Source organism: Thermobia domestica, chromosome 2, assembly GCF_964235325.1.
Source record: "Thermobia domestica chromosome 2, izTheDome1.hap1.1, whole genome shotgun sequence".
Classification (NCBI taxonomy): Eukaryota; Metazoa; Arthropoda; class Insecta; order Zygentoma; family Lepismatidae; genus Thermobia; species Thermobia domestica.
The window spans coordinates 329240310-329265382 of NC_137455.1; the positions used below are offsets into that span (position 1 = coordinate 329240310).

The 25073-nt window shown below is 33.3% G+C and overlaps 1 protein-coding gene across 1 annotated transcript in view; it reads left to right on the forward strand.

Moving 5' to 3' along the window:
- The first annotated feature begins 6627 nt into the window (after positions 1 to 6627).
- hh (hedgehog signaling protein) overlaps positions 6628 to 25073 on the forward strand; it is a 162329-nt gene continuing 143883 nt past the window's right edge. Inside the window, exon 1 of the mRNA XM_081749090.1 lies at positions 6628 to 6999. Within this exon, the coding sequence (XP_081605216.1) occupies positions 6697 to 6999 (303 nt within the window). The 5' untranslated portion in view covers positions 6628 to 6696. The remainder of the gene's footprint in view (positions 7000 to 25073) is intronic.

Genomic DNA, 25073 nt, shown 5'->3' on the forward strand with positions numbered 1-25073 from the left:
ATCCCAGCCCCCACCAAGTGAACTTTGTGGTGGACAAACACCGTGTGCGTGGGTTTTACGAGATGCGAGTCAAATTATTAGGAAAAACATGAACTTACGTTTTGTTAAATTATTGTTAGATGAAAACACATGCTGTACTCATTGTTGGTGTTTTAAATAAAAGTCGCGCAGTTTTCTTAAATTGGCATTCTGATTAACCTGAAAATACAGTTAATCGGGATACGGTTAAACGGGCCTCATAATGTATTTTGTGATTTGTGACTGTGTAAATGTCATACAGGTTGATTGGAGAGAATATGCATGTTTAATATATAGAATGCTCAAACTCTACATGATTGAACGTTTTTAATCTCTCTCTCTTTCTCTCTCTTAAGTTCTACTTCTTTCTAATATTTATTGTGATGAGTGCGAGAGAAGCTCTGACTCATATGGGATCGATTAACGAAAATCACAGATTGACGGCAATTTTGCACACTAACAATTGATACTAGGAGGAGAGTTGTGCCACTGAAAATTTAAGGTAAAGACTAGTTTAAATTGAAAGTTATCATTATTTATCAGCTCTGAGGCTCTATGAGACACGAACTTACAGTTTAAGGTGGAATCCGAACCATTGTAACATCATACATTCAATGCCCTTCTACTGGGAATCGAAACCGGGACCACATGCACAAAAGGCACCCGCACTACACATTAAGACCAGAACAGCGAGAGTGAAGGTTTTGATAAAGGTAGGTAGGAGAGGATAGCAAATTTGACTCTAACAGGATTTATTTTTTGGAGGAAAAAGCAGGGAAAAAGCAGTGAGAAAAGCTCTGTAGCCTAGCTTTTTTCTCAATTAACAGAAAATATGAGACAATGAATGAAAAAAGAAGATAAAAATATGAGGATATGAAGTTTCTTTCATCTCTAACTGAATGATAGCCTTTTCTTTTTCCTAGCTTTTCTTTCTTCTTTTTTGTATTGTACGTATCGCACTTGCAAATAAGTTCACTTTAAAGAGAACCGTTTTCTTTTTTCTCTCTTTCTTTCTTTTCTTCTTTTCTTTACATCAAATATTTTTACATAAAGTTAATTTTCTTACCTTAACATCGCTTCTTAAATGTGGTTATTATTAAAGTTAAATTTCCTTACCTTAACGTCGCTTCTTAAATGTGGTTATTATTATTAAGTATTCTGCCTTTAGGCTGGTCGTGGGACTTTTTTTTTTGGGGGGGGGGGGGGAGAGAAGGCGTCAATTTTAGGTTTAGACCTGGAAATGTTTCTTCCACATTTCTCAATCTTTAGCTTCCTCTTTTAACTATCAATATTTTCTATTTTTCAAATAATTGATCAGTTTTGATTTGCTTCCTATTTCTCGCTTTCCTTCCATCTTTCCTTCTATGGCGGTATGAAGAAGACAATTTCTTCTCAAAATGTGTCCAATCCGATTGGCCTTCCTACGAAGGCTGCTGGCTTGAAGCGTCCTCTTCTCTCCCACCCGTTTTAAAACGTCTTTCTGTCCATTTTATCTTCTCTATCTTCCTCCAATACCACATTTCGAAGCGCTCTAATTTTCTTCTCTTACTTCCTTGATATCCAAGTCTCTGAAATGTGATAGTTGGTATAAATGAAGCTAAAATATAGAAACCTTTCTGTCTAACGGAAATATAGTTTCAATTTCCAATGGCCCCTGCCTAAGTATGCTAAGTAAATGGGCTAGAACCTACCTTAGTACAGAATATTCACATCTTAGTACAGACAAGGTAATCTTGTTATTATTTATTTGTCATGTAATAGGTATATTTGCCTCTTCATGACAGATTAACTAAATTATTTAACTAGCACTTTACGCATAGTCACAAGTTAGATTCGTGACAGGAATATTGTGCATTATTATAAAATACATAATCAGGAGCAATGTGACAATTTTATGAAAATAAAATGAAATCTTTAAATTTTACGTCCCACGATTATGCTGACTAGGCTAAAGGACTCGATGATGATAAGAAATGAATGAAATGGTGGAGTGAAGAAAGTAGGACGAAACGACAGAACCCCGAGAAAAAACCCCACACGGTGTTTATTTATCACAAAGCTCATCTGGTGCTATCTGGGATCGAACCAAGCACTCCAAGCACCAGAGGTGAATGCTCTACCACTGAGCCACCGTGGCCCCTTGTGGCTATTTTAAATCAATTTCCTTGGAGACGATAAAACGCTGAGTTGAAGATTAGGGTTGCACATGTGACGAACCGAGGTAGAATTTTTTAAAACTGGTTTTGAGACGAGATCTCTCTTCCAATAGAAACAGGTTCATTTTTCAAGACAAGACAGTCTGTCGTGTGTGTATCCCTATTAAAGATGAAAGGGAATACATGAACTATGTAATTCAGTAGCAATAGCAAATCCATAAAGGGGCAACCATGCCCCCCCTTCATATAAAGGGTACCTTTTTCTCCTTTTACTCATTCCTTTTTCCTTTCTATGCTGTCCCACTGAAGATCAAATTCGGAAAGGCTTGCATAAACCAGCAAAAAAGGATGCGACTTTTGGAAAAAATGAAATGAAATCTTTGAGTTTTACGTCCCACGGCTATGCCGGCTAGGCTAAAGACGGTGATAATGAGAAATGAATGAAATGGTGGAATGAAGAAAGTGGGAGGAAACGGGAGAACCCCGAGGAAACCCACGCACACGGTGTTTGTCCACCACAAAGTTCACTTTGAGTGAACTGGGATCGAACCAATGACTCCAAGCACGAGAGGTGAATCGCTCTACCACTGAACCACCGTGGCTCCCATGTGACTTTTGGGGTTGAGCGGAAGACTTGAGAGGGAGCCAGGGATACATTACATAATTTTTATGCATCTTCTCTTTTATGTGAAGTCATTGTGGGTATGAAGCTCTGATTACGATCCACCACCACTCTCTCTCTTCTTTCGAAACAATTCTTCTGAATCCACTACTGACGTAATCCCACGTAAAGAAAATAACCAATCTACAGAGACTCTCGAATTCAATACGCACTGGAACGTGAATAACTCTTTTGGTTGTCACTTCAAAAAACTTAGTTGACTTTCCCGGGCATCGGCGCTAATAATGTTGAGAACCAATGTATTTGTCACGTGCTGAGCAACACAGACAGCAACAGGTGAAAACATTGGGAGAGCTCAATGTCCGATGATGTAGCGATTTGTTTTCCCATCTAAAGATATGAAATAGCGATTGTAAGGTGTTTAGAGGAACGTCGATCTTTCTTTTAATTAACAAGCAAGTCCAGATATGAAAAGAGAAGCACAAATCTCCTGGTGGTATTAAAGGACAGTGTTGCTAACTACTACCAACAATAAAGTGCAACTTTTTAAATGTACTTGATTGTCTGCATGTACTTGATTCCTGATCGTATTATATCAAGCGAGTTCTTGCTCCTTTAATAACTGTTCAGTGACAAGACTAAGGAAACATAGTTTTTAAAAGATTTAGATATACACATGAGAATTACGCTTTATAAACGGGAAATGTTCTAATATAGAGTCTATTATTTATTAATAAAATTCTTTTATTCCTTGATTTGGAGTTCAGCGTCTCGTTCGGTTCCGAGGATATAAGAGACGTGCTCCTACAGTTTAACGTGGGATCCGAACCCAGGAACTCACACCGGAAATCGAAGCTGGACATCTTGCGCGGAAGGCGCGTTTGCTAAATATATGGCCAGAAGGGAGTAAAGAAATAGTTACATAATTAAATTTAAGTGCTTATATTCTTCTCAAAGTACATATGTGCATATAAGAAACTTGCTTGTGTGGAAAGGAAATGGATTGTTATGGTGGAAAAAACAAGCTGAAAATGCTAAAATTCAACTTCCAAAAATGTATAGTTTAAATAATATTTGAAGTTTAAGTGCGAATGATTGTAGGACTTTTGAATGTGATACAAGGGGCCCAAATCTTCAAAATTTTCCTCATCTTTCTTTTTCTCTTCCCCTTCTAATAGTGTTCAATGAAAGCCGGAAAAGTTAATTCCATTTTATACATAGCCTATATTAATTTTAGCTAATATTAAATTACTATATTACTCAGTTCATTATCTCGTTCCGTTCCCTCCCAGTGCCGGTCTTAAGCCGATTAGATCGATATGTTCCCAACTGGGCTTCATGCTAAATTGGTTGGTTGATTTGAAATTTAGCGACTCGATCATAATTGTGGTTATATGAGACGTGGACCTATAGCTTGTCGTGGAATACGAGCCAAATGAATCGAGCCAGGGTCTCCCATGCCAAGGAAGCATAAGCGAACCGTCTATAGCCACGAGGGAACTCGGCTCCACGCTAGAACAACACACTGCAATTTGGCTGGGATCTTGGGGCAGACTCAAATTGTTCCCAATTTGGCCCCATACCTCCTAAGCCCGCCCCGCTCCCCACGTACGTGTAGCTCAGAGATACCCGTATATCCTCTGAATGTCCAAGGGATTAATGTTGAGATTTCAGAATGACATGGGACATCTCGTATTTCCTAGTGGACATTCTGTGGAAATAATTATGTCCGCTTATGTTTCGGAAGCAAAAGTTCATGTGGATATTTCCGAGAAGGATACAGAATGATTTTTGGGCATCCAAATACTGTCCCCATGTAGATATTTCCGTGATACAAGACGATTTTTGGATATCCAAATATTGCCTCATAAAAAATATATGATATTCCTACTTAAATCCAAAGGGCAACCGGTGGATATCTTCAAAGTTTCACTGCGAGTCTGAATCTCCTGGGACAGATGTGGGAATTTTGGGACGTCCCGTGTACGCGTTGTGCTATGTGGGTTTGGACACGCTTATTACTACCCATAGGGTCTACCTAGGATTTTATGGCACACGAATTTGGGCAGTTGAGCACACAGATGGATTTTATGGCACAGGTTATTGGGAGACATATTTTTCATTGAAAATGGCACAATCGAACTTTAATTATACCATAGTGACGCTTTTAAGAATACTCTGAAGAAGAAATTACCATGAATAACATTTTTTTTTTTTAAAAAAAAAGAGGAAAATGTATTCTCTTTTGATTGAAAGGACAAAGTTGTGGTGGGTTCCTAAGCAGATAAAAACTAATTTTATTTGAAAAGAAAGTGGCACAGACTACCAAGTAAAATAACCATATATTTCTATGTGATATGTAAATCAGTGTAGGAATTTATGATTATTATTATTATTATTATTATTATTATTATTATTATTATTATTATTATTATTATTATTATTATTATTATTATTATTATTATTATTTGGCCAGAGGGGAGTGGAGAAATGGACAATCATTTTCTCACACTTTAGGGGGAATGTTAAATTTTTGGGAATTACGTCCAAGTACTTGGGAAATAGGCACCGCTGGATTTGGACATGAGTATACGACCCCCAGTAGAAGTATAACAACGGGAAAGAAAGGGAAAGACATTTGGTCAAGGCTAGTATTGCCCGCGAGACGAGACACTTCTCATTTTGATTCTCGTCTTTCAAATGAGGCAAGAATTGAGGTGAGAAATACGGTTGTTAAATTCGAGACGAAGCGAGAAACAAGGCAACTCACGTCTTTATTTCTAGTCTTGTGACAACCACTAGTTCACCAAAGTTCTACATCTCAAAAACTGTTTTAGTATTACATGATTCATAGTCTTACAGTAAATCTGTAAACAGATAGTGATTGTACGAACACAATGAAAGTCATTTATCAAAGTTTGAAAGTACCTAAGCCATTATTCCAGAATATACTCCAATTGTAAATTTGGTTTAAATGTTGTTACATCACACCCATGTAGACCTCAAGTAACGCGGAAGGCAACTTCTATATGAAATTAAGAAAATATCGGGCCATATATTTTGCACATAAATTTAGAAAATAAAACCAGAAAAGCTTGTCGGTGTCGAGACAAGATAAGAGTTTTATAGAATGTACAAGAGGAGACGAAAAACCTTATATCTGGTCTCGTCTTGTCTCGTAGGCTATACTAGTCAATGCTCATATTGAAAGACACAACACCGTCATTACTGTAGTAAAAATAGGGAAAAACTCTGAAAATACCTCAATCAAGATGACTACCACTGGATTCGAACTTGGACTTCTCCAATTGCAAACGCAAACATCCTATCCACTAACATGCGCTAACTCGGTATTGTGTTAGGCCTATCAATGTATGTGTATGTTTGTATATTTTATGCTAACAAAACTTTTTTTTTCTTTTTCTTTCTCCTATAACTATGAAAAATATTAAAAGCGTCCAAACATTTATATATTTATGTTAGGTATTATAATACTATAATTTTGACTTAAACATTGAACATACTTACGCCTATACAATTTTATTTACTACTACTACTATATGTAAATAATGAAAAAAAAGAATAATGTTCTGTGACACGTTTCTGTTGTAAATAGTAATATTCTCCCGACAATGTGAATACGGCTAGCAACACTGCTCTAATATCTCTGGTTGGTGCAAGGTGTTGAATGGAATGAAAGTAGCTCTGATCTTTGGAAGGCGGTCCATTGTAGATACCTGCTCCGCCCAAACCAATGGAAAACGAAGGAAACTTTGACGTCACTTTTGGCCGGGCTTGATCGCTCTGAGACTTCCCATTCAGTGTTGTAAGTGCATCGAAGCAACAGGTAGCAAGAAGCGGGATGTGTGTTGCCCGGGAGTCGATCCCGGAGCCCCCGCGATGAAAATAGGAACCATGGTGAAGTGGGTGAATGTAGTGTTTGTGCTGCTAGTGGTGCCGGCCGTTGCGGGGTGTGGGCCGGGCCGAGGGGCGGGAAGGAGAAGGGGCCCAAGAAAATTAACTCCTTTGGTGTTTAAGCAGCACGTGCCGAATGTTTCTGAGAACACACTTGGTGCAAGTGGACTCACCGAGGGTCGAGTGAGTCGAGAGGACCCCAGGTTCAGAGACCTTGTTCCAAACTATAATTCTGATATTATTTTTAAGGATGAGGAGGGTACAGGAGCCGATAGACTGATGACACAGGTGAGTCACCTCAAAATTGTGATTTCTGTGGGTGCGTGGGCGCCCTAGTATGTGTCACGTGTTTGTGTGTGTGTCAATGTGTCTACATTTATTTTTTCAAGTGCTTTAATTTCAGTGGAAAATCATCATCTACGGGGAATATCTGATACATAACGAAGTTTTAGATATGTTGTTATGAAACGGAATATCATATCTTCGATGTCATTGACAGTATAGTAGAATCATTTAATTTACGCCAAAGATTTAAAAAGATTTTTTTTTCGACGGTTGTGGAAATTAAAAGAACTTCTTTTCTAGAAAATGCTAAATTAGCGTGCTAAGCTAATAAGGAAATTCTTTTGATATCTGTTGTTTCAATAACTATTTTTTCACGGAATTCTTTGGGGTGAATCACTGGAAAATATTGTCAAAACTTTAAAGAATGTCTTTTATACTTTATTAGAGAAACATGCTCTAGCCTAACACGAAAAAAAAGAAAAGAAAGAAAAAAAGAGGTATAACTTTTAATCCGCATAACAATAACTTTATTATTAGTTATGGCACAAATTTCAACATATCTTGAAAATTGATGAAGGAAGAAAAAATATCACTGTACAACTTAATCACCTAAAATTGTTGGAATTACAGCGTATATTAATAGGTAAAAATCAGGAACGATTTTTGAGGGAGGTATTATCACTAAAAAAATAAAATCTTGTTGCTACAATCTAAGTGAATAAACCTTCCGTAATGTTCTAAATTTTGTATAAATTTTATTGAGTTAATTATTGTATTTTATAAAGTCGTAGAACTTTTAAAAGTAAACTAATAAACTTGGTTCCATTGTAATCAATGGAAGCTTAATAAATTATCTTAGATATTCTAATTTTTCCATAAGTCTGCTGAAGACATTAATGTAATCTATCATGATCAGTGTAATCTAAATGTCTTTCGATTGTCACTAATGATAATCAATAAAGAAGTATGTTTATATACCCTTCATGTTTTTAATAATTCCACATTGTCACCGGAAGCAAATCTGCTTAAGAAGTTGCTTCAGATAATTAAATTAATTTGTTTTAATAGTGAAATGAATTTAAATCTTACATCAAAAGGCAAAATGGTGAGCATTAACAGTTCTCTGATCATTACCCATATGATTTAACATTGTTTCATTGATCACTTTCCAAATTAACCTATAATATAATACATCAAGACCACATGTTGTATTAATACGAAGTATTTCGCTTCTTCATTACCTCACAATAAAAAATCTTTAATATAATTTATAACATCTATATTTGCGCTAAGTTCATTATATCAAAATTTCTGAAACTAATTAAAACGTAGTTTACTCACTAAATGTTCAATAATAACAGTCAAGATAAAATATATTTAAACTGATATATTTTCCGATATATTTTTCTGCATTTACCTTCTTACTTTCACAAAATCCCTTCTTTGTAATTGAGAAGGCATCTGCTATTAATGGCTTCTTTATGTATTATATCAGAACTACATAGCAAAACGTGTTTATATGTCTGACCACAAAACTTGACAAGTTAAATGTTGAGGTCTAACCATAAAGAAAAATGACATCATTCGATACGGACTATTGTCCATATCAACATATACATATTTATAAATGTTATCGTTATAAATTATAATGTTATAAAGAAGTTATACACTTTAGTTACTGTGATTTTTTATTAATAGATTTAACAATTCGTATTTTAACATTTTTTCTAATAAAAATATATTTTTTTACTCTTACTAAATATCTGGGAAGAAAATATCAAATCTGTTGTATTTCTTTTCTATGTAACAAAAGAAACATATTGGATATAATCGTTTAGTAAAACAATACTTCAAAAAAATATGTTTGGAAGCTAATTCAGGTAAATAAGTGCTTGTATACGTTATTCAGTAAAATGTCGAACACCTTCATCTACAAATTAAATTATCTAAAATAATTTAAAAATCAAACTTTCGGGAATTAAATCAATGTATTAGAAAGAGAATTTAACTAAGCTACTCCTATTAAAAAATACATTATAAAAATACATTCCAATAATACTGAAGAATAGATTCCTTTTAATGTGACTTTTTTTTAACTTTTTGACTTTATAAAATTAAAACGTTTACCTAGGTAATTTAAAAGCACTAAAATTAATGTAAGTTCTTTGAAAATTATAATTATCGACAATACTGGAAATTTTATCTACAAAAAATTACTCGAATTACAGGAATTGCTTTAAGTAATGACAATTAAATATCAATAATAAAATGTACTTCTGAGTGTGTGATAAGAAAAGAAAATTTCATTATCCGGTTACTTGCAGAACATAAATCAAAATTTTCCTTTTGAGTATGTATACAGAACAGGAAATGAGAATAAACACTTTTTTTGTTGATCGACCAGTTACGGTCTTGCGCCTTCGCGTAACGCAGGCGGTACAGAACAAGCGGCAAACACTTGTTGCTTGCTCACCGTGGAAACTTAACCACCACAGTACTCCGATCTTTCATTGTGCTTCATTCAGCAAGGTGATCTTTTCTTCTTTCTCTTCATTAATTTGCTCATAGTAAAAAGTTTTAAGCTTTTAATAATAGTCCTTTGAATTATAATTATTATAAGAATTTTTAAAATTGTGTTAGCATCTTCAAATTTTCGAAATATTATTTCAAATATTTTTCGCCTTTAAAGTTCTATATCAAGCTCTCCCCACTTTTTAAAAATAAATTGTGAATATCTTAAAAGCAATGAAAAATACCAGAAATGTAGAGAATAAGCCACGTAGTATTTATATGATAATATTTAATCAACTGACGTCTGCATCCAAATATTTTCTGCAGGTGTGCAGTTTATTTCGTCATAACTGTTAGGTACCCTCAATTTATATACTTTGTGAAACGTCTGGTAAACTATTAATAGTTCATCAAATAACAATTTGCGCTCACTTTTTTATTTTTCTTAAGTTCTTTATTATCTTTAAGTTATCCACTATTTTTTAAAATAAAATAGTGAAGTGAGGTTAGTGAAGAATTTTAAGTCTAGTTCCGTAACTAGGGTTACCACATATGACAGGCTTTAAACCAGTTGAGAATGCTCCAAGAACATTGCCAGAACGAACTTAAAAAGAATTATTTTTTTCTTATTAACTTCCACAGGCTTTACACCAATTGTTCTGTGTACTTTTTTGTTATATACTTATTAAGCAATTCTTGTAATATATCTATCCATTTATAATTTCCTTGGTTACCAAATTTTTTCAAAAAGTTTTGTTTAAGACTTCTGTTACGATTTGTTATTTTACGAAGACACATGCTCAAAATTGAAACATTCGCAAAATATCATCTTTCTATGACTTACAGTTTCCGAGATATGGCTCCTTAAATCTCCCGAAATCGGAACTTTTTTGGCCAATATCTCGGAAACGGTAAGAGTGACGCAAAAAAAAAAAAAAAAAAAAATCCAGCACTTCTTTAGATAGTTTTTGATGCTCTATCGAAAAGAGGGCTCAAAATTGAAAAATTTGCAAAAACAGACACGCACATAGACATAGAGAATTCACTAACGAACTCTTTTAAGATCGTTGAATAGACGACGTTTCTTTAGATTTCACAAAGGTTTTATTTATTTATTAAATATCGATAATACTAGGTTTCTTCCCTTCGCGCTATTACATTTCCTTGGAAATTATGAATCTTGAATACTTGTATTACGAATCTTGGAATAGTTGTCTGTACTCTTTAAAAAATAATCCCAAAGATCTGCCCGAAAATCGGAGATCTGCCCAGGATGTCTGGTAACCTTACCCGTAACTTTGATTTTACTGGATGCAAATATCAATTATTATTATTATAGACAGTAGACTTGTACTATAGAAGTCAAAAAAATGTTTTTTCTTGATCACATGAAACACTTTTCGCTTTAATTATTTTTTAGAGAAAATTTGGTAAAAAGTGTAAAACAACATGAGAAAAAGAACGGATAAAATTTAGATCTTATTGCAGATAATAAAAGCATAGGAGAAATACGTTCCTTTAAGATAACTATAAATTTTAAATTCAATATTTGGAGTCAGATATTTTTTTAAAAAAATAAATAAATCATTAACATTTTTAATTTTTTAAAAAAGAAGAGGGACTATTATTTACAATAATCTATTGTTTTGTCACGATTATTGAAGTTTGATAACCTACGATAATACTATCTTTGTTTTTATCGTCCATTTTGTTCAAGAGAAACGCTTAGTTTGAAGAGCTTCCGTTGTCCAAAGTGCACTAGAATCTTGTTTTTTTTTTTTTTTTTTTTTTTATCGTAATTAAGCCACTGATAATAGTGCTGAGAATGCAGGCAGGACAGAGTTGCTATGTTTATGTGTGAGTTTGTCAAAGTAAACATTTTAAAAAATGAAACGTTTCAGTTATTACGTTGTTAATAACTTTCTCTTAGAACATATTGACTCACCATTATTAGTTGTTTTTTTACTTAGTTTATGCATGGCGAAAACGTTATAGTTAGGGAAAATAAACATGAGTTGTAATTAATTTCAATAAAGAAATATGATGAAATCGTTATGCATATATGTATATTTATATAAGGATTTGGAAGAAATAGCAAACAATAGCTTTAAGATCTCAATGGAAATGCTAAAGATGTCTGAGTATAAATGCATAAATGAAACAATTCTATTATATCAAATATTTTACGATAATAATGATAGTAGTAATACACAGACAAAAAACGTATGTGGCATACGTAAAAGAATAAGTTACACGCGTAAATTCTGTAGGTTTTGGACTTAAAGAGTCTTCATCCCGGCGAAATTAAAATACCGCTAATTTTACAGTAATTATGTGATATCTTCAAATAGATAAAAAGATAATCGAAATGTGGAACAAGATCGCCCTAGACAATATCATTTTACATGAGATACCGTTATCACGACTCACTTATTTGCTTTCGATTTCGAGCCATTTTTGAAAATCGGCATTTATTTTCGCGTTTCTAAACGGCTGAAAACAGAAAGCCACTAGGTGACTTGTGATAACGGTATCTCACGCAAAATAATATTGTCTAGGGCGCTCTTGTTCCATATTTCAATTATATTTTATCTATTTGAAGATATCACATAATTACTGTAAAATTAGCGGTATTTTAATTTCGCCGGGATGAAGACTCTTAACGTAGGACTATGTGTAACATCTTGCAGCAAAAGTATAATTGAAAAGAAGTGTTTTCTAACACTTTATGTATTGACCTAAGTGTTCCATCCATACGTACTTTCCGTATGAAAGAAAGAACTGTGTAGAAAGTATATAGGCAGTAAGGATCTCACATACAGAACGACGTATATAACATATGCCCTAAGTGTTCCATCTATACGCACTTTCCGTATGAAAGAAAGAACTGTGTATAGATAGTAAGGATCCCACATACAGAACGACGTATATAACATATGCCCTAAGTGTTCCATCTATACGCACTTTCCGTATGAAAGAAAGAACTGTGTATAGACAGTAAGGATCTCACATACAGAACGACGTATATAACATATGCCCTAAGTGTTCCATCTATACGCACTTTCCGTATGAAAGAAAGAACTGTCTATAGACAGTAAGGATCTCACATACAGAACGACGTATATAACATATGTCTGAAGCATATAACATACGTATGTATGTAATATACGGTATGGAACACTGTTAGATGTCCTGAGCGAGACTATGTAACATCTAAGCGGGAAAAAGGCAGTCAATATGAGCATATGAATAACGTATGCTCCGTACAGATTTCCGTAGTAAACATACGGAGTCCATATATTTGTACAATATATCGGTTTCCGAATAACGGATTGTTCTCAGTGTGCAGCTAAAAGAGTAAAAAACATTAATATACTTCAAATTATAACAGAACGTTAATATATTTTCTAACGCTCGCGAATCGATTTCAAACTATACAGGTTCTGCTCGAATTTAAGTGTCATTGTAAACTAAAATGTATTCTGACTTTCTAAGAGTGTGAAAAAGATGTAATAAATAACACATGAATATTATTATAGCAAGTTTCAATTCATAAGAATAAATTCTAATCAGTCTTATTATAGGCAGAAAAAGCCAAGTTTTAAGTACTGCTAAAGGGGAACCTTTAAATTTCTTTTTGACTGATTTATTATTGTTTCTTGTCTGTCAGAGGTGCCAGTTCATAAAAACTGACGTGAATTGGAGAGTACGTTACGCTGAATTTCCTATTCTTCTTCTAGCTGTTCCTTACCTTGTTTTTATTGCACTTTCACTTTTTTCTGTCCGTTCTCGGACTCTTCTTTCCCACACTTTGGTTCTCTTGGTTCTTTTATTTGAACACAAGAATTTCAACAGTTAGAAATCAGTGTTTCATCCATTTCCCAAAAAAAAGCTTAATTTGAAGATTATGCTCAAACAACGAAATGACAATTTTTGAATGTGTTTAATACTTTACTGTAACAAGAAGCGTTTGTAAAAAATAAAATTATTTCTTTTTTTGTGAGATATTTATCCAATAAATAAAATATTGAAACACCGTCACTGGAGCTCCAACCAATTTTGATTTTTTAAAACTTAAAAACAAGGATGGTAATGGTCCGTATACTGTAAGCGATTGATAAAACTGATCCAATCTTTACAAAAAAAAAAAAAAAAAAAAAATGATATGGTGGTCGATTTTAACGAGGTTAGTATGTAAGTAAAATATTGTGTTCTGAAGGCCTTTGATTCTCGAGTTATGAGACACCAAATTTAGGTTTTGAACTTAGTCGAATTTTAGAAAAAAAATCATTATTTACAACAAAAATATATGAAACAAATCTATTACTAAACGTTAATTTGACGCATATGAAACTAAAAATAAGGTGGTTAATTAGCAATATGGTGTAAATGCAGTTCGTATTTATACTAAAGGTTTGCTTAAAAAAGAAAAAAATGAGGTGCAATGTTTTCCGCCATACACAAATTTTTGTTCACTTCCCGTAGTTTTACTGGAATACACAGTGTGTTCAATAAGTTCCGGAACTCTCTAAATAGTATACTTAACGATGATAGAAAATATATTAGCACGTTAGTTTTTTCAATACATTCCTTCCCGCGCCACACACTCGCGGGATTGTAGAGGCTGTGAAATGCCCTAGGAAAGTCGTGCACTGCAATGCTGTTTAGCACAGCCGTCGCATTCACTTGAATCAATACATGCCCAAAACACCCCTTGAGGGCAGATTTAAGTTTGGAACACGAAGTCCACTTGGTTCAACCAGGCGAATATGGAGGTGTTCACGAATGTGACCCTTCTTTTGAACAAAAAAAAAAAAAAAAAAAAAAAAAAAAAGTGATCCACAGGAAAACTAGTGTGGACCAGTGCATTGTCTTTTGCCCCCCCCCCCCAAAAAAAAATAATAATAATAAAATCATGGTTCTCGTTAAAGCATCGTTAAGTATATTATTTAGCGGTAATTCTGGAACTTATTGAACGCACTGTATATTTTCTATACTCGATGCTTTTTTAACAAATGGATTTTCCTTATAGAGTTTGTGTAGAACTCCTATAGACTCTTTACAATTTCTACTCACAAATTTTTACTCAGCTAAGCAAAAAGGTGTTACTACTAATTTATTAGGATGGTTATTAAAACAATAAGTGGCATAAATGACTAGAATTTGTTTGATCCTAAAAATATGAAACACCAATTGAAATATTAAATAGATATTACTAATTTATGTTGAACTGCCTAATTTTGTTGATATTGTTAACATGAAAGTACAATGAAAATTTGGGTCCTATGTCAGAAGTAGGTGGTATATCTGGTCGTGGAAATGATAGTTAGTTTACAAGATGTGAAGCATTCATATATGTGATTAAATATATTGAAAATTATATTGAGAGTCCTGTCTATTGTGGGCTATGGAAACTAGCATAAAGTCTTGTATGAAATTAGAGTATATCGTATGAAGCACCACTGCGAGGTTAGTTGCAACAAACACAAACTGACCCGATCAGTGAATCTGAACAAACAAATTTAATTCCCCTCCCTCTAATAAGAGGGACAATGACGTCTTGTAATTCAGCTATTTTGATCATGGCATTCTTGAAAATTTGTTTTGGAGATTCTATCTTTTCTTTCACCACCTACTACATCAATTGAGGTTTTATATTTTCAGGAGAGAGATTTAACTTTTCGCATTGTTACTTATTCAATATGTTATTTAATATTATAGTTAATACAAAATAATTATATTACGTTTATTTAGTGTGAGACAAGTTAGTTTTTTGTTTTTTTTTTAATGAAGAATAGTGGAAAACTGTGCAAGATAATTCGTCTCTTAATTCAATTTTACTTTATAATGTTGACCATTATAACAAGTTTAACTGTAATAATTATAATATTAGAAACGATGTTTAAACACGAAGAACATTATTTGATTCATCTAGGTCTCTTGCAACAAGGAATAATGAACAATTATATAAAATGGAACAACCTTGACAAGGACAATTTTTAAGTTTGGAACAATTGTCAATAAGAAACTTCCATACGGTACAGAAACGACTCTAATAACAATAATAAGTGACGTAGGTGACTAATATTTAATAATGGAATAATTAATAATACTTAATAATAATTCAGCATTCATAATGTAAGTCAACCATTTTAAACCTCTCCTTGTGTAATTATAATGTTGCTCATACACAATTCTCATTGGTTCTGTTGATTATTGGTTGCTAACACTGCTGAAAATGCACTGTTATTACTATTTTAATTGCTGATTACAAACAAACGTACGAAATTGTATACTAGTAAGTACCCCAGGTGTTACTGTAGGCAATTTTTTTAAAGTTCTTTCTTCTGTACCTTCCATAAAGAATTCGTCTGAATTTGAAGTCTCGCTTGAAATTCGCACCACGTGTATGGGCATCTCGGTAACCCACGCACTCCTTTTTCTTCCATTTTAAGTCAAATTTCTAGAAACTCTGCAACATGTTAAATTATTTTAAATGAGAAGTCCAAATACATAATTTCATGTCTCTAATCTTCAGGGATTCCAAGATATGGACATCCCCACATCTACGTTGAATTTCCGAAACTTTTTCCTTAGTGGTACCTTTCGTCACAGACCCTATACCCTGTCCAAATTTTCGTTTCTAGCTTAAGCAGTTAGACCTGGGCGTTGATCAGCAAGTTAGTCACCATTTCTTCATTGATACAAAGAGATGAAAAAATAAATAAACTTGTTCTGAAGGTTCCTTGATTTCTAGTGCAAATATGTCCGACAAATGTTAGTTACAAACTGTCTAAACATTGATGCATAAATTGAGCCATGTGTACAAACAATTTATATGAACGTCAGATAAACATACGCGAGTATATGAAATTTTTATTTTTGTAACGTATCTCTCCTTACATTTTGAGATATGCTATACAAGTTTCTATAGTCATAATAAACTCTTAGTTGTGACATTGAAAAATTTTGTAACTTATCATACAAGAGTTTATTAATAGTTTCCCCCCTCTTGTCATAACACTGTCTCCTCCCCGATCATATCTTAACAGTAAACTGTTTCCTAATATGGTAAAGTGAAAAGAAAATAAATTACAATAACACATCATGAAACAGTTATTATTACTTTTTTTCTTTCTTTTTTTGTCAATGTGAAACTGATTTTCGTCGCGTGTGCGGGGAATTTGATGTAGATATACCTTAGGACATCTCAGCTAATAATTTATTACGATGCGTGCCTCTCATAAAATTTTCACTTAAAACTTGTTACAAGCAGCTTTCTACATCTTAAAACACACTATTTGGTGTTATTGTTTAGGTTGAATATTAAGCACAAAACTCCTGATAAAAATTAAATTATATTCTATATGAACCCTTATCGACAAAATGTTTCCTTTATGAAGTTGAGATTTTACTAATACAAAAATTTTCTAAGTCCTCATTATACAAAAGGGTCACTGTAATTAATGAAACTTATTAAATAGCTATCATGTAAGAAAATTGATTTACGGATAAATTTAAATTGACTTATTCTTAATTTGTTAATAATAATAATTTTACAAGGATTTATAAAATGTTAGCGTCTGTTTAATTAAAAAAAAAACTGTAAGAACATAAATAGGGCTTACATTTAGGGGTCACATAATAAGAATCAAATACACATGCGTGGTTTTAATGATTCTAAAATACCTTAAATACCTAAACAACCATAATATAGGGGCCGCGGTGACTCAGTGGTAGAGCGTTCACCTCTGGTGCATGGGGTCCTTGGTTCGATCGCAGCTCGTGCCAAGTGAACTTTGTGGGTGGGGTTTCTCGGTGTTTTGCCGTTTCCTCTCACTTCATTTCACCCATTTCTCATCATCATGATATCCTTTTCTTTCGTTTTTTCCCACTTTCTCATTCCATCAATGTTTTAATCACAATTCACCAGCAAAATTCGTCACCTTCATGTTTACACATGCAGATCATAAGAATGGAATATTAAACAAAACCATTTCATGATTGTTTTAATTCCACTATTAAAATAGAGTAAATTTATTATTTTAAAAGAAGTTAACTTACCTAGGACACCATAATGCTCTTGCAGGACTGAATATTTAGTTCGTAGTGGAATCATTATACGTCAAAATGATCATATCGCTTGCTTGTGTACTTACCGAGGCTAGAGGCAGCATCTTGTCTGGAACCTGTACAAATCCAGTTGCTCTGCTGCAAGCCTTTGAAGACATAGAAGAAGCCAAGTGTTTTAATGTGGGTGTCGCCGATGATAAGAAAAGCAGATTATATATTATTACTTTTATTAGCGATATTCCCCCACCAGCTATGTAACTCGAGCTAGTAATTTAAATCTTCTTTGACTGACTTCTTAAAGAGTACAAAACCATGCCAGTGTTACTAACATGTTCACTGGTATAGAAATGTTGATAAGGACCAATAAAAGCGAATTTTATGCGTTTGTTACAAATATAAAACTGTTCTGTGTACAAATCTTTACTCTACGTGACTTGAAAGTTGTCGATGTTAGTCCGTGGACTTTTGGTAGAGTGTCAGGTGTGTGCAACCGACAAATAATGTCACGAAAACCCTACAATAAGAAAGTGTGAAATAGTATGGCGTTTGGAAGATGAGCAAAATGTCTAATTCCTGTTATTTGCTGACTGATTAATTTGTTTCACTTTATAACATACAGGTGTAGACATACGAGATGAAACGTTCTGTTCGAAATGAATTATCGATTGCGTATAAGGCAAATAATTCCTATAACATAATTAGGACGTGGTCGTATTTGTTTCGACGTATGTTGTACCTGTAGAATAAATATAATTATTTCTTTAAAACAATACATGTTATTTTCATGCTATTTTTCTCTTGTTTCTTTTAATATACCATCATGGGAGAATTTGCCATCAAATTTTGGCATCATTTTTTGATTATGCCTAGTCTTCATTAGGTTTATCTACAATCGTATTGTGTAAATCGAATACAACGATAATTAATAATGGTTCTTAGAGAAAGAAGACAGTCTTATGAATGTTGATGTCTCACTGGCTGTTACCATATATGTTCTGTCAGCTAATCATTCCAATCTCATTAGCTAATAGGGTCTACTTTAATTTCTATCTTAAATAAACAATATCTAGCTAATAATGTTTGTGACGGTGCAATATATATATACATAAATGGACTGTGAACTTGTAAAACAGAACATATTACTGCATGTGTGCTTTAAGCGTCCACATACCTAAGTTTGTGAATCTAATAGCCAACTTTTGAGTTGGAGCCTCAGAGGTATAGTGCTCACACTTTGTTGCGAGGATCCCAAGTCATGTCAGTTGCTGGTTGATAATATCGCATCCGTGGGTTTTCTCGGGGTTCTCCTGATTCCTCCCACAGTTACTTTCATTAATAATCTGTCTCCTTTAGTTTAAAGAGTGTAACATTAAATTAAAGAAATCGTTTCTCATTTTGTGAGTTGATGTTCACTTGTTTTCTGGATTTAATTTATTTTGACAAAAAATATAGATATAAATCTATGGAGTATGAGCAACATACGTAAGTAAAGTAATAGTCTTAGATTATTATTAAAGATGGAAGTCTTTCTTACCTAATTTTAATTCACAATTTGACCATTATACATATTACAATACCTTAAATATTACCGTAAACCATTTAAGAAATATTGATTACAAATGTTTTTCGTTCACCTTCACATAACGAGATAAAGAAATACATTTTACCGAAAACTAGAAATGTTGCTTTCCTACATCTTTCCTACATCATGCTTCTATCTAATATTCTTTTATCAATTGTTCCTTTTATCCTCTTACAAACTAACCTTACATTGAACAAGGCCTATATTATATTTGTTTGTGTACAACATTTTAAGTATATTTACGTTATCATATTGAATTACTAAAATACAACGCAATGCTATTTTTAAATAAGGAATTCGGTTTACTAAAAAACTCTTTTTATATTTTTATTTTGTTCGGGAGACCCAAAATTTCAAGAACTACTTGATGCATCTCCATAAATTTTGGTCAAAGTGTAGAGCAGCGTTTCCCAATCTTTTTCAACTTGCGGCACACTACAGGTGTAACTTGAATTCTCGCGGCACACTCATATAGATATTATTTGTAAATATAAAATACCATGGTAATTCTTTTCTGTGACAGAGAAGAAACCTCGATCACTGGTTTTCCCCGTGGTAAATCATTATGCTTATTTTTCGTTCTAATTTAAAAACAGAAAACAATTGAAATGAGATATAGGAATCAGGTTTTTAAAAGTACACCTTCTTTTTCGAAAACTGTATCCAATCTTTCACTAAGAAGGAAGATAACTAAATAACGAACGAACAAATAAATCTCTTTTACTTTTAAAACACAAATGTAGTTAATTTGTATGCATGTTTGCTTTGTCGAAAGGATTGAATGATATTTTAAAATTTCAAGTTATGAAATAGTCTGCAACAATAAAGAAGCAATAATGATAACAAATACTTTTTTCAACATTAAAAATGTACAGAAAAGTAACACAGTACGAAACCTAAAATTGTAGATTCATAGTAGAAGTTCATAATAATATGAAATACACATACACATTTTCCCCTTTGTCTTGCAATTTGATTGCTATAGAATTAATAATTTTGTTTCGATTTCCTCGCGGCACACCAGCGGCCCATTCGCGGCACACCGGTTGGGAAACGGTGGTGTAGAGGGTCGAAAGTTAGGAATCGAGTTTTTTGATGGAGTTGATTCATTAAGTTGATCTCAGGGTATGGACAACCAAAAATCAATTCCTTATGTAGATCTATTCTTATGCTGGGAGGAATTACAGGTATACTATCAGCCTTGCTTGATAGACTACCCGCAGTGTTGTTGTAATTAGCGGGTTAGTATAACGCTCAGGATGCAAAGTACTAATCTGTTAGTCTGAATACAACATTAAAATGATACTAAATGACTTTCTACTCGATAAATCTAAAGACTTAAATATTTTCTATTTTCAAATATTCATTTATCTTAAAGCATGCTTAATTTAATTAGAAGTAAAAATTGTATAACTAAGCCTAAAACTAACCACTGGCATGACAGCCCTTATGAGTCTGAGGTGCTCCAACGCTATCTGATAGCGACAGGCTAAACTAAGTCCAGCCTAACGACGAACATGTGTCTCTAACAGGCATATTACGAACTTTCTAGACCTAGTGATCGTCACGTGTTTTATTCACGTGACTCCCCAGTTTGCATCACGACGCTGGGTGGACACCGAAAAATGGGAACCACTGGCTGGACCACGCGAACATGAATCCAAAGCACTAATGGTGTTCCCTTATAACTAAGCCTCGGCTTTGTAAAATTTAGCTTCTTAAAGAATTTGGTTTATCTAAAACCAAACCAAACTCCTTTACATGAAACACACTATGACACTGCTTCTTTGTTTTCTTTTTTTAATTTAAATAATTGTTTAATCCAGAAAATTCAATAATAAAAATAGTAATGATATTTGAACAGTAAAATACGGAACTAATTATTAAGTGTTCCATTGTGGGCAAATGACTAACGCTCATGCTTCCTGTAAGCGTGGTTCCGGGTTTAATATAGAGGTACAAGCCTTGGATACCAACCCAAACAGTTGTTTCGATCCCCCTTTGAGTATTAGGTCCTATTTTTTAAAAATAGATACTAAAGTACAATCAATGAATCAAAACTAAATTTGACAGTTCGTTCAAATATGAATATTGTAAACTTTTAATAGAGTCTTTCAGTAATTCTTGTAAATTACTTTCAGTTGCGGAATAATACTTGGAATGACGGAGAAGTAAAAAGGACTATGAGATAGATATACTGCCGAGGTATTGGATAAAGCCGTAAAAGCTCTAGTGTTACAAAAACATCACACACAAAGCCAAATACGTGTTATGATAAAGTGTCAGAGATTTGTAAACTGGATGGGACGCGTTATCTCAATTCGTTTGCTCTCTGTCTCCAAATGCAAATACTAAAGATCAAAGTGCGCTGCCTGTGCTCGACCGTTATCACGTGCGGTGCTAGTAAGTGATGGAAACTCAATCCACAGAGCTTGAGGAAGCAACATAAATCCCTTGCGTCAGCGTCTGTAACCAAGGCAAGCGTAAATAAGTGTCTTCCGTTTTCTTACTATGGATGTCTCATTCTTGTAATGCTTTTAAAGCTGGTCACATGTAATCGCAAAGGATAATACCATTAGTCAATTTAAACAACTTATCTTCCTCGCCGAAAGTAAATAAACTGTGACTTTATTCTCTTCATCTTCTAAATTTCAATGTTTCAGACAATTTCATTCATACAAATGCAGCACAAAGTACATCAAATGATGAAATTAACTGCTGTATATCATGACATACCTCATTGGTACTTTGATTGTTTTCCCCTCAGATTAGAGTCGGTGATTAGATTATATTTTCTTTCTGTTGGGTAAAGAAATCGTCCTGCAATGTAGCCTAGTGCAGTGTTCCCCAATTAATGGTTCGCGAACTAATAGAATTCCGTCAAATAGCTATATTTACGGAGCCCATGGTATTGTTTACACATTATAATTTATAATATATCGCGGATCCCTTGTGTGTATGCTGTATGCCTTTAACATAAATAAAAGTTTCTAATTCAATTATCATTAATATCCCTACCTACCTCTCAACTATTATTTCTACGCAGATATCAAAATTTAAAGGTGCGGGGTCTGTCTCTTACCTTAAAAATAAAACAGGGGTCGGCAACTCTGAAGTATTTGGGAGCCACTGGCTAGCGTGCTTAGTTTAAGTGCGTTTAGTTCAATTTCCAGTTCACCTCTCTACCTATATTTGAATTAAGAGGTAAAGAACTTCACTCTAAAAAGCCTGACATAAAAGGCACAATGGTGATCTCATATCTCACATTTAAAAGTTATCTGCCCGTCCAAAGCCCTTCGCTAAATATGATACTAATTTAGTTTAATTAAGAGGGAAACCAAAATGACTGTACCAATTAATAATAATAATAATAATAATAATAATAATAATAATAATAATAATAATAATAATAATAATAATAATAATAATAATGAAATCTTTAATTTAATGTATCATAATTATACCCTTTAGGCTAAAGGAGACGGATAATTAATGCAAATTAATAATTATGAAATAATTGGTTGAAAGAGAATGCGGGAGGAAACAGGAGAACCTCGAGAAAATCCTTGGACACATTGTCGTTCACCACAAACTCAACATTGGTTAGGATCGATCCAGGAAGCCCTTGCACTAGAGCTGAGTATTCTACCACTGGGTCATTGTGTCCCCTGGCTCAACTGGATTATATGCTCAAATCAACATGATAGTAGCTCAAAATGATTCATTCTAATCTAAACCTCTTATAACATAATACAATATTATGCCACAGATATTAAAATAATTATGTTCGAGCTGTATTAGGACAGCTACATTTAGCAGGTGTAACTCAAGAGAAAGTAGTTTAAGGATCTACGGAACTAGATATAAATTGCCCTGCATATACTATAGTGTCTATATCCCACAGCTTTACTAACATAATCTATACGGTACCTATATAAAGTGAAACAGCATATATCATTGTATCAACTATAATCTAATTCTGTCGTAGCTTTCGCCAGCAAATATTTATATAGTACAAATGATTGCATTCGTTTTAACATCACATTATAAAAGAAGTAGGGGAAATCAACCACTAAACAACAATAGGGATGAAATGTTCTATGCCCTCTGGTTCCAGCGCCAATGATAAAAATCACACATTGTACATGTACTATAAAAAGTACCGTAGTTTCCCATTCAGAAATACTGTATCTTCCAATCTTTTTGCTTACTAAATATTCCATGATATAGAAGTGTACATCCTAAAAATTACATAATTTGTACAGCATACAGTTAGATAATTCTACGAGTATACAGATTACAATGTCTTGTAAACTTTTCCAAAATGAATATAAACAATATGTAACTTTATTTACAATATTATATGACAAGTTTATCATTGTTTATCACAAATCACTAACAGTATCTGAGATGCGATAACTAATGAAAATATATCATACAAAACTTTTATTTATTCAAGAATTTGATTTTTGATGCGTTTGAAGGTTTATTATTATTATTATTATTATTATTATTATTATTATTATTATTATTATTATTATTATTATTATTATTATTATTATTATTATTTATCAACGCTAGTAGTCACAAATATAGACATTTCCGATTGGTGGTGACGAGGCAACGTTGAAACAAGAGACCAAATTAGCTTTGGTTCAAAGTTTTTTGTATATTATAGTACAAAATGATTCGCATTCTCAGACAGCACCTTTATGCTAGTGAGCATACCTAACCAGTGATTAAAGTGGTACTAGCTAATTCAACAGCACTCACCGGAAATAGAATAGTGTGAAATAATATGTTATAATGAATTTTAAAAGTTTTTTTTTTTTTTAATATTTCAATATGTAGAGATAATGGTGTATTCTTGGGAAATCGAAACGTTCTCTCCTGATTAAGAATAATCGTGGAAATCTTGAATTTGAAAGAGAAAATCAAAGTAAAAGGTGGAAATTCCCTTGTTTCCATCTTTTAATTCGAGCTCTGTGTCGTAGTCCTTTCAGTGAAACTAAAAATAAGAATTAATCTTTCAGTGCCTACTTGTTAACCAAGTTATATTTAAAAAAAAATAAATAAAAAACCTACAGTTGACAAATAACGCAAGTGATTTTAATGAGTATATTTAAAGTTATTTTCGAAATTATCGTGTGCTGGCTTGATGGAAACTTGGAAAGAGAATAATGTCCTCTCATGTCTCCCAGGTCACCACCCAAGCTAGTAATCTGATAATACCACTACCAAGAAAAAAATATTTTTACTATTTTCCAACCAAAAACTATATCTATTGTTTTCTAATGGAGAGAACTATGAGTAAAGAGTTTAACTATATTTTTTTTTTCAGTAGGGATGCGCACGAGACAATATTTGTGGCTGTCTCGTCTCGAAAATGTGCTGTAAAAGTGATGTCTCGACTCGAAAAATGTATATTTCTCTATTGGAAGAGCCGTGTCTGGACTCGAATTTTGTCAGCAAAATCTTGTCTCGACTCGTCTCGTGCACATCCCTATTTTTCAGGCCTTGGAAAATATTGATGTGCCAGTTACTTTATTTAGTTTTTCTCGTTCATAGTTTGCCCATTAGCGAAATTATTGCGTATTTCAATCTGATCTTGGTTCTGCTGAAGTAATATAACTTTAAACATGTTTATAATTGATTAAAAATTGAAGTATAAAAAAGCAAGTCTGTTGAAAATAACACGTGAAACATCTTGTTTATTATGAGTTGACATTTTTGAAAAGTTAGTAGTTTCAGATGTGCCTTTGATTGATTTAATTTTACAAATAGCGTAAACTTATACATAAACATGGAGTATTACCTTTAAATACGTTTATGTATTGATGCAAATGTAATGAAACGCTGAGTTAACTTCCTCGGTAACATACTTCGTTTGGTCACTCGGAATGTACGGCTA